This window comes from Dendroctonus ponderosae, unplaced genomic scaffold, assembly GCF_020466585.1.
Source record: "Dendroctonus ponderosae isolate FM_Combo_2020 unplaced genomic scaffold, Dpon_F_20191213v2 Dpon_F_20191213_3, whole genome shotgun sequence".
NCBI lineage: Eukaryota > Metazoa > Arthropoda > Insecta > Coleoptera > Curculionidae > Dendroctonus > Dendroctonus ponderosae.
The window spans coordinates 15,478,102-15,489,010 of NW_026018508.1; the positions used below are offsets into that span (position 1 = coordinate 15,478,102).

The 10,909-nt window shown below is 39.6% G+C and overlaps 4 protein-coding genes across 7 annotated transcripts in view; 2 read left to right on the forward strand and 2 right to left on the reverse strand.

Annotated features, from left to right (window-relative positions):
- Positions 1-1,084: 1,084 nt before the first annotated feature.
- LOC125503777 lies at positions 1,085-5,378 on the forward strand (the record flags this gene model as incomplete). Its single annotated transcript, XM_048664603.1, is given in 1 exon segment — positions 1,085-5,378. A coding segment is annotated over 1 exon segment (3,336 nt). The 3' UTR covers positions 4,505-5,378.
- Positions 5,379-5,469: 91 nt separating this feature from the next.
- Positions 5,470-8,656, reverse strand: LOC109538694 (alpha-1,2-mannosyltransferase ALG9; the record flags this gene model as incomplete). The annotated part of the gene is given in 7 exon segments (XM_019906053.2): positions 5,470-6,192; positions 6,495-6,825; positions 6,878-7,155; positions 7,207-7,406; positions 7,457-7,649; positions 7,703-7,869; positions 7,922-8,656. Coding segments are annotated over 7 exon segments (1,815 nt in total). The 3' UTR covers positions 5,470-5,653.
- On the forward strand, positions 8,635-9,431 carry LOC109538697 (oligosaccharyltransferase complex subunit ostc-B). 2 transcript variants are annotated; one of them, XM_019906056.2, is made up of 4 exons: positions 8,635-8,712; positions 8,771-8,921; positions 8,977-9,050; positions 9,108-9,431. In XM_019906056.2, the coding sequence occupies exons 2-4, from the start codon at positions 8,783-8,785 to the stop codon at positions 9,342-9,344; spliced, it is 450 nt and encodes a 149-aa protein (XP_019761615.1). In that variant the 5' UTR covers positions 8,635-8,712; positions 8,771-8,782; the 3' UTR covers positions 9,345-9,431. The 2 variants fall into 2 exon arrangements, with proteins under 2 accessions (XP_019761615.1, XP_019761614.1); XM_019906055.2 differs by having other exon boundaries at positions 8,710-8,921.
- The window catches only part of LOC109538696 (calcium and integrin-binding protein 1), a 2,290-nt gene continuing 809 nt past the window's right edge, over positions 9,429-10,909 (reverse strand). Inside the window, exons 1-6 of one of the 3 annotated variants that reach the window (XM_048664639.1) lie at positions 10,515-10,533; positions 10,330-10,418; positions 10,173-10,207; positions 9,874-10,121; positions 9,624-9,822; positions 9,429-9,571 (exon numbers count right to left, since the gene is read on the reverse strand). In XM_048664639.1, coding sequence (XP_048520596.1) covers positions 9,550-9,571; positions 9,624-9,822; positions 9,874-10,121; positions 10,173-10,207; positions 10,330-10,380 — 555 coding nt within the window. In that variant the 5' untranslated portion in view covers positions 10,381-10,418; positions 10,515-10,533 and the 3' untranslated portion in view covers positions 9,429-9,549. Of the gene's footprint in view, positions 9,572-9,623; positions 9,823-9,873; positions 10,122-10,172; positions 10,208-10,329; positions 10,572-10,909 lie in introns of those variants that run through there. The other 2 variants (XM_048664638.1, XM_019906054.2) reach the window with 2 other exon arrangements.

Below are 10,909 nucleotides of genomic sequence, written 5' to 3' on the forward strand. Positions count from 1 at the left end.
GATAAATGAACCACCACGAGAAGATCCAAAAAGAATAAAATTGACGCAAAAAACATCAGACATAAGCAGTGGGGAAAGTGAAGAAAAGCGAAGCGAGAAACATGAAAACGAGGCAGCGATTAAGTTAGAACGTGATCAGGACGATAAGGCTGATACAACAGAAAAATGTGAAGACAAACTTGTTTCAACTGCTCAAGTTCCACGCCAGGGCAACGAAGATAATCATTCCAAAGAACTGAAAAATGCTCCTACAAATAACGTAGATTTTGCGGTTCAGCTTAGCTCTAATGAAACTCGTCAGGTCCAAACAGGAACCGATCTAGACAACATTGTATGGACTCCTAGAGCATCAAATGTCAACAAAGGCGAAGATAAGAAGAAGCAAAGCAGCGGAGAACCAAAAAGCGCATGTTGCCAGGACAAAGACACAGGAAAAACTAAAGAAATTGCAAACGTAAATATGGGACGAAAATCACCTGCAGTGAGCAGCGATTCTTCAGAGGTAAAAGATCGAGATGAAATGATTGAAACAGAAAGTGAAGTCTCAACTATCGGATGGATGTATCCGGCTCTGGAGACACTGTTCAAAAAGATAATTGTGATGATTGAAATTAATCCGCATACCGTTAGTCGACTTACAGACCTTATTAGCAATTTAATAAGTGGTCACGAAACAATTAATCTGCCGTCTTCTCATGAGTACAACGTTATTGAAAATGATAACACATGTGCGAATATTATAAATCACCTTCTCTTCCTAGATTGGGAATTTGGAAACGAAATAGAGGAAAGCGTATTAATTGAACCTGAGGAATATCACCTTGCAATATTGGAAAATCTCGTTTGCCACCTGATCCGAGCTCAAAAGTTGGCAAAATCACCAGAAACTTTAAAACTTCATGCGAGATTATATGTAGCCCTAATTGACTTTATTCGCGCATTTCTACAAGACGTTCCAAATCCAGAAGAATGCCATAAATCTGAATCGCCTTCCAGTGAAGTTACTAAAGGTGAGTCTGTTGAGTATTTGAAAGAAAATGAGTGGAACGCCACTGAAGAGGGGGCTTCAAATCAACTACTTGAAAAAAGGCAGGAAAAAATCCATCAGCAAAAACCAGAAGATATCGGTCAAAGTAATGATGAAGTCGAAAACATCAATCCTCCACATATGGAATGTTTGGAAAGTTCAACGGAAATTATTGTCCCGCCATCATCATCAGGAGCAGATCCAAACAGTATTGAATTGACTCCCAAACTATCAGACATAAACAGGGAACAAGATGAAGAAAAACTTGAAGTTCATGTACCGCTTGACTTAGAATGTGACCAGAGCAATGGAAAGGAAGAAACTGGCAGATATGAAGAAAAAAGTGCGATAAATGAACCACCACGAGAAGATCCAGATAAAATAAAATTGACGCAAAAAACATCAGACACAAACAGTGGCGAAAATAAAGACAAACGACGCGAGAAACATGAAAACGAGGCAGCGATTGAGTTAGAATGTGATCAGGACGATGAGGCTGATACAACAGAAAAATGTGAAGACAAACTTGTTTCAACTGCTCAAGTTCCACGCCAGGGCAACGAAGATAACCATTCCAAAGAACTGAAAAATGCTCCTACAAATAACGTAGATTTTGCGGTTCAGCTTAGCTCTAATGAAACTCTTCAGGTCCAAACAGGAACCGATCTAGACAACATTGCATGGACTCCTAAAGCATCAAATGTCAACAAACGTGAAGATAAGAAGAAGCAAAGCAGCGGAGAACCAAAAGGCGCATACTGCCAAGACAAAGACACAGGAAAAACTAAAGAAATTGCAAACATGCAGCCTGATATGGGACGAAAATCACCTACAATGAGCAACCATTCTTCAGAGGTAAAAGATAGAGATGAAATGATTGAAACAGAAAGTAAAGACCCAAGTACCGAAATGGTGTATGAGGCGCTGGAGAAACTGTTGAAACCTTTAATTACGGGGATTGAAAGTAATCCGTATACAATTAGTCGACTTAAATTCGTTATTAGCGTTATAGAAAGTGCTCACGAAACAATTAATTCACAGTCTTCCAATGCGTACAATGTTAAGGATTGTGAGGATAATAGAAGTGTCTTAACCAATTTAATTATGACCATAGAGGATAAATGTAGAAAAGAAAATTGGGAAAGCTTCTCAAGTCTCAACGATGACCTGGCACTACTGGAACATATTGTTTTCCAACTTATCGATGCTCAATATTTAGCGAATTCACCAGAAACTTTAAAACTTCATGCGAGATTATATGTAACCATAATTGACTTTATTCGCGCCTTTCTACAAGACGTTCTAAAACCAGAAGAATGCCATAAATCTGAATTGCCTTCCAGTGAAGTCACTAAAGGTGAGTCTGCTGAGTATTTGAAAGAAAATGAGTGGAAAGCCACTGAGGAGGTGGCTTCAAATGAACAACTTGATAAAAGGCAGGAAAAAATCCATCAGCAAAAACCAGAAGTTATCGGTCAAACTAAAGATGAAGTCGAAAACATCAATCCTCCACATATGGAGTGTTTGGAAAGTTCAGCGGAAATCATTGTCCCGCCATCATCATCCGGAGCAGATCCAAACAGTATTGAATTGACTCCTAAACTATCAGACATAGACAGGGAACAAGATGAAGAAAAACTTGAAGTTCATGTACCGCTTGACTTAGAATGTGACCAGAGCAACGCAAATGAAGAAACTGGCAGATATGAAGAAAAAAGTGCGATAAATGAACCACCACGAGAAGATCCACAAATAATAAAATTGACACAAAACACATCAGACACAAACAGTGGGGAAAATAAAGACAAGCGACGCGAGAAACATGAAAACGAGGCAGCGATTGAGTTAGAATGTGATCAGGACGATGAGGCTGATGCAACAGAAAAATGTGAAGACAAACTTGTTTCAACTGCTCAAGTTCCACGCCAGGGCAACGAAGATAATCATTCCAGAGAACTGAAAAATACACCTACAAAGAGCGTAGATTTTGCGGTTCAGCTTAGCTCTAATGAAACTCTTCAGGTCCAAACAGGAACCGATCTAGACAACATTGCATGGACTCCCAGAGCATCAAATGTCGATGAACAAAAACCAGAAGTTATCGGTCAAACTAATGATGAAGTCGAAAAAATCAATCCTCCACATATGGAATGTTTGGAAAGTTCAACCGAAATCACCGTTCCGCCGTCGATAAAGGCCGCAACAAACAATAAAGGAAAAAGTGCAGAAGTTAAACACAAATTCTCCGATGATTTAGAGAATTTGGCCATTCCTCCAGTCCCTGCTGAATCAAATGAGTTGCTGATGGATAATACAAGTGACAATGATGCATGGCAAAGTCTTTCAAGTAGGTTAACTCAAGCCCTCGCTGAGGACGACGCCCAGTATTCAGCAGCACCTAAACAACATAGAACAGAAAACTGGGAAGATAAAGCCGACGTTTTTCCTGAACACTTGAAGGCCATAGAAGCAAATAAAATTGAGTTTGAAACATCGACATATCTTTTATCGGCTGAAGCGCAGTGCGTGGCTACAATGCTTGACGATTCAAAATGCAAAAACGGGTTTGATTTACTTCTTGGATCTTATATTGAACATGACGAAGAGAATATGAGCAATTTGAACACCCGTTTGTGCGATATAAATGTTGGAGAGAACTACAGGCACTTAACACGCGACAATCTGCATGAAAGCATAGATTTGGGTATTGATAATAACGGTGATTTAAAGGAAGCTGAAATAAGTGGAAACAAGTTCAATGGGTCATCAAAGGAACCTGCAAATGATTTGCATCAGGATTTATCCACTCTTCCCCTTAACAAGACAGACAATTTGGGAAATTTGAAGAAAGTCGAGGCTCAAGACGCCAGTCAAAAGGGTGCTGATGCTGTGGCAGGAAAATGTGGGGAATCTGGACCAGCTGGCAAACCCAAAAAGTTGTCCAAACAGCACATGAGGAGTATGGAAAAATGCGCCAGATATGTGTATGACGTTTCGTTACGATCAGAACAAGAATCCGATCACGATAATGATGGCGCAATACCGATTCTTGACAAGGACAGTCTTGCAATAGTAACCGAGTCCAAAATCTCTCCCGAGGACAATTTAGTTATCGATCCGATGATGTGTAACGCGGATATTTTCAGAGACGATAAACATTTCTACAAACTTTATGCTCGTATCCCCAATAATACTTACAACGACAATATTTCCAGTATGTGGATGTCCACTATTAAAGGTTACAAAACTCTTGACGATTTGTTGCAATTGCATCAAATTGGACAAATCACAAGTAGAATACTATCAACAGAACATAGCGATCATTTTGTCTTCTCCTGCTTGAAGCAGCAAATAGAGCCGATTAAAAACTTCCCTAGACAGTCAGGTATCAAAGAATACGATTGTATTGATCTACAAGCTGCTTTGGAGCTATGTAACAAAAATCTACATGAAATCAAACAAGACATTGATGAATGAGATCGTAGAACGAAAAACTGATCTTGTTCAAACATATTTACCTAACTTTCATATTCAGTTAAATAACGGCAAAAAATGTCACAATTGACCACATAATCTGTAGGTTTGCATGTGCTTCTAGCACTGATTTTTTTTAGAACATTGACTACTGATATTCTGACAATACAGAAGAAAGTTCGCTAGTAACAGAAGTGCTTAAAACAACAAATTATTGTAGTTTGACTGTTGTTGTTAATATCCATGTTTCACACTTGTAGAAATAATTCAAGTCATCAAAATCATATAAAAATTATGTTTTATTATGTTCATTTAATGCGATTAGTGGTTCGTTCAGGGGCTGTTGTAATCAAGATATTAAATACATTTTTGCGAAATTCCAGCAGAAAACCGAGAATAATAGAAATCTATTTTCTTGCCTTTTGCTGTTTGCAATGCGTATTTTATTATCTTCGACATTTTAACTGTTCTATGCATTAACTATGTGTACACTAGTCTTTATAGCAATATTATAATATTATTAATGTCATATCTTGTTTAATAAGTTTATATTAATTCAAAATGAATGTGTGTGTGTGTGTACATACATTATCGGACAAGAAAAGGAACAATTTTCGGCTAAATTCTGACTGAGATGATTTGGACTCATAAAATCATGCTTGTATAATTAGGATATCGTGATTTGCATAGGTTTTTGCGAAATGTTGCTTTACGCGTCCGATAGTGTAGGACCGATGATAAACCAATACGGACTTCGTTTCAATTGTGTATTGAATCCGTAAATTATCCACAGTGAAACACCAAGTTTTCACATTAAGCAATCGAATTGGTTATTAGTTGTAACGAAACTATGTCTTTGAATAAAGAATTTTACACATGCTTTTCTTTTCAAACCACCAAGCAGCCTGTGGTGCGGTCGGTTAAAAAACAAAACCCTGCACTAAATTAGATAAGAAAAAAAGTCATCCTGCGAAGTAACATTTTATTATAAACTCACAACAATGACATAAAAAAAATTATTGCTGAATACAAACATCGACCCGCATTTTCTCTGTACACAATTAATTTAATAATAACAGACAATATATGAAACAAAAATTGTAATAATGCACACATTAAACAGAACATTCAAACCGCTATAAGCAGGCGAATTTACTTGATTTTGAACTTAATCGACTGGAGTAGCGAAAAGTTGCCAAACTCAATAAACGTCTCCGACACAAATGGAATGTAGAACGCTCTGGCCAAGGGATGGGATCTTTCGGTGTTCAAAAACTTGTAACTGGACAACACTTTCCAGGACTCAGTTCTTCTGGCATAAATGGGCTCCAGCTCAGTCTCTTTCCCCAAATCCAGATCCAGTAGAAAGTGGCAACGGCTTACGTTGTAGTACAGACTTGGCTCTTCTCTATTCTCGTCGTTAAAATAAGGATGTATCAGTTCGGTAGCATTCGGGTCGGACGAATACGGGGCTGGCATCATCCCATCAAACTCAGACTTAACGAAATGAACGTTCCAGTTAACATTTGGCAGGAAAAATGAGCTGGGATATCTGTGCCAATCCTTCCCAAAGCACACGTGTATCTGACTGTGATCTGGAACCGTAATTTCACCCGGATAGCGATTCAGTTCCATCATTAGATCCATTGGCGCGTGGTAGTTCTTGTACAACGCAAACATTCTCGAAATTCCTAAAATGCAACAGAGGTTTTGTTAAAGTACCTTTGTATTCCAGTCGCTAAGTTTCACTACTTACTGAACGTGTTGATTGTGTCACTTTAAAGAATTCGTTACTCATGTTAAACTATTCGTTATTTTGACTATTGCCAGCGATTACGATTCAACGATTTATAGCGAAAGCATAATCAAAACAAGAATTCTCCATTCGCATCCGCCACGACGTCAGCAAAACACAAAAATCCGTGATCCGAAACCGAATACAATAGAAATACGTGAAATAATCACGCTATTCAATACTTTTACAGTTACGTACCCAGCAATGAAGACAATGCGACCGCCAGCAACATTATAACAGTGGTTTTGTCCAAATAATGCGTCCCCTGCGGCATTTTCCTCAACACATTCCACACTCTGAACATCAGCTTTTGAGCAATGTCCAACGAAATGGCACCCGCAAGGCAAATCATTGGATAGATGGGGAACAGGAATCGCTCCTCCTTATGCCTCTGGAACATAAACACCCCAAGCCACAGATACATGGGGCTCAATGAGAGCCAATGGGGCAGGTACAAGGTGCTCTTGTTCTTCGACGGCACAAAGAAGTAGTTGAGAACAATCGCGACTGGGCTGAACAGGGCTAGAACCTGAAATCACTTTGATCATTACACCCAAACGTTCTTGGCCTCCTCCCTTTACCCAAATGATGTTGAAATTGAGGAACCCGTTGACTAGGTAAAAGGAAAATGGCTCAGTGCCATACAAGTCTGGACCAGCCCCGCCCAATACATTGTATTTAACAAGGTTGAACGGGGCGATTACTAGCTTCCCATAGAATAAGGAGTCGACTAGAACCATCGGAACTCCAATGATAATTGCGACTAAAGCTGACCACAGGATGAAATTCTTATAAAGCCTCCTCTGGATTACCATGTCAAGGACTATGGGCAGCCCTAGCAGGGCTGCAAATGGCCAACCTAAAACAGGCCCAGTGAAAAAAGGAAGTTGGAGGCTCTTGCAGGACTAACCCAACAAAGATCCCACGGCTGTGAAGAAAATAGCCAGGACATACTTCTGCTGCCACCAAGCAGCAAAAGCTGCAGTCAAATTATACATGGCAAAACTGGAAGGCAAATAGGCGGTGCTGGCGATGAACATGCCAGGACTCAACAGCTGAAAGCCCAAACAAATGCGCCCTATGTGAACTCCGAATTCCTTGCAAATCGCCCTAGAATTCAATAGTCGGTTAATAGTTTCGAATAGAAGTTCAGCACCTACTTGTAGAAATACACTTCAGCAAATGCGCACAGCAGCCCTAAAATACACCGCGTGAAGTAGAACATTAAAAGAGGATTGGGTTGGAGAAGGCTGTGGTAGATCCACATGGGAGCAGCGTGAATCATCAAGTAGAAGTAGGACCTGAGGGCGAATTGGGGGCTGTATTCCCACGTCTGTAGGCCTTGATTGAAGACTAAAACGGTTTCAATGTTTACTTGCATAAGATGCGTAGCTTTCACGCCATACTCAAATAGTGTGTGGGCTCCCAGTAATTAAAAGCTTCATCGCAATCAGTCACATGGGACCAAATAGCGGCGAAAAACCGGACCGACAACAGAGCCTTAAAGGCTGTGTCGCCGCTAGGAAAAGCCAAGCCACTAGCTACAGATTCTGCGACCTTCTTCTCAGGCTTGCTAAAAATCAACATGTGAATTCCCCACTGAATTCCAACAAGGGGAAACTTACGGCGGTTGTGACTTGTTGGTTTTTCGAAGGACGTCTTTTTTTGAACTTCTCTGCATATTTTGGGAAGCATTTTGGCGCAACCTGAATGATAGTTGACTTTTTACCATTATTTTAAAACTACCTGCTCACATTATCAGTTTCATTATATGTCTGGAATTAGTTTTCTTATCGACTTTGCTGATCAACAAAGTTTTGATACTTGTCTTTATCTATGGCAATAGTATGTAGTCTGTGATCTATGGTTTTGATGTGCTTGCCCACAGATCACAGAGGTTAACTGTGTAATCTGTGGTGCTTGCCTAACCTCACAAATGAACATCAATATATAGGGAGGTCAACCGCAGGCACAATGATGATGAATGAAGTTCTGAGGACTTGTCGGAGGAGGCTTATCGGAGTATACATTTTTTTTACTTTACTATTTTTTTTATTGCTTCTCAGTTCACAGTTTGCGATAATTCCAAATTCCAACAATCATGAAGCTGCCAATTTCTGTATGAAAACTGTCTGGAACTGCTATCGGCAAAACTCACTCAGAAGAAACCTTCCTGAAAAGTTCTAGTAAAGATTTCCTGAAAAGTACATAATTTGGAAACAGGGGTGATAGTAGTAATATAGTTTGATAATCTGTGGCCAGGCCACAAGCGTCTAGATATACGGACTAGCGCATATATCGCAATCGCTCCTTCGCTTAAATGACACGCGCAAGTTAGTTTGAGGTTACGTTAATCAAAACAAACTTCTATTTACTAGTTAGCACCAGATCTGAACGTCAAACAACTATATCTGAGGTTAGGAATGTTGTCAAATATCAAAACAAACGAGATTTTACGTGGAATATTTTGCCAGGCGTAATAAATAATGGAGCAGTTTTTCACCTTTCCTTTTGCCATACTGGAAGTGCCGCAGATTAAGCTGAAAAAGCCGTCATGGCTAAAGCAACCCTCATTGATGTTGGTGTTTTCTCTAGTGCTTTTTTCATACTTCTTAGTAACCGGAGGTAGTCAACCCGGCACTCGCCTAAATCTTGTTAATATACCTCCTGAATCTTTCAGGAATCATTTACGATGTTATCGTAGAGCCGCCAGGCGTTGGATCCACCACAGATGAGCATGGGCATCAAAGACCTGTGAGTGATTATACCAAGCATTAGGCTAGTTTTGGTCGAGCACAGAAAATCTTTTAGGTGGCTTTTATGCCCTACAGGGTCAATGGCCAGTATATCATGGAAGGCTTGGCTTCCAGTTTCCTATTTTCCATGGGAGGTCTGGGGTTTATTATTCTAGATAACGTCCACAGCTCAACTATGCCCAAACTAAACAGAGTACTGATGACATCCATTGGCTACATATGTGTCCTAGTTTCGTTCTGCACAACATGGGTATTTATGAAAATGAAGCTTCCTGGGTATTTGCAGAATTAACTCAATCTTATTAGCATGAAAAGAAGGTAATTGATCTTAAACCTCTAAAAGTTTTTATAACAGAATAAATAATGAATTAAACCATTAGTTTGATGTGGCTTTAATGTACCTAGAGAGCACACAAGAAGCGGAAAAGGAAAAATGAGATCGGCAGCTTAAAGCTATTCACTTGAGATTCTTCTTGTCCGAGTTGAGTATTGATCCATTACAACCTTATACGGAAAGAGCTGGAACAGGCTCTCAGTTAATTTCGCTTGTAAGCTGTTTTCATAAACTTACTTTAAAAAGTCTGAAGACCTGTCAATAATGTGCTCAAACTCCGCAAAAGACAGAGCGCCATCATCATCCAGATCAGCCTCTTCTAGAATGTTTTGCACCAACATATTCAAATCGCTTTCACCCAGCTTGTTTTCTCCGGTCAATTTGCTGATCAGTAGTTTCAAATCAGACACCCCCAACATATCATCGCCATCAAAGTCTAGAATAATTCATCTAAATTCACCAGCACTAGGGGGACATCAGCCCTTACCGAAGATCCGAAAGGCGTGCTCAGCCTTAACAGATTTGGGGGCAGCTTCGGAGAAAACCGACATCATATCTAGGAAATCTTCAAAAGTGCAATCGCCATCTTGACTAGAACTAAACACCCGGCAAATCCTCTCCCCAAAGGGATTAACGCTCAATTCGGGATAGAGGAGGATTTTGGCCATTGGGAGTTTCGCATTTTTATTATGGCCCACCTTTTCCGGCGCCAAAGCTTTGAATTTTTGATGGACGCTGCAAACACTCACGATATTTCCAAACGGTACAACAGCTTTTTATACTTACAAAAGAACTTCCTTTTTCGTGAAATAGGTGAGATCCTGTAAATGAACGTAGAATCAGTTCAAAGTTATTATATAACATTTCTGGTACTAGCTTGAAGTCAATTGAATGTGAGCGAAATTGAGTAAAACTAGTTGTGGGTGTATGTTGCAAATGGTACCTGGTAATCTTGCAGCTCCTCATGCGTCAGTTGGCTGTTTGCCTGCCCCATCTGGAATTTGGCACCTCCAGCTCCTTACAGCCTACAACCTAGAGCATAGAAAATTCTATTTCGCTCATTATTCACTTAACAACTATAACTAGTTTCTAGTTGTTACTTAAATGGAACATCACTACAATCCTAACCTACAAATCACACACACTGACAACAACATCAGCTGTTTGTGTCCATGATCATAGAACACAAAATATCCCCCCAGGGGGTATGTTCTGTGATCATAGAACAAGGCGAACAAGGCTTATGGTCCATGATATAATGAATCCAAGGCAGGATCTTGCGTCGATTAGCGTGACGTCAGTGGAAATATAGCTTATTTAGTCTTGTCACATTTAATTATTTTTTAATAAAACTTCTATATAATTACAAAATGCTCTTCAGGTTTTAAAATTTGTTTCAAGGAAATTCAAGTAGTTTTGACCCAAAACTTGAAATTTGAATATCAGACACTTAGGTGCAAGATTATGCCAAAATTTCATGTTTTCCGTCCCGTTTTTGCTCATTTCTCGGAGGCAAAATGAGC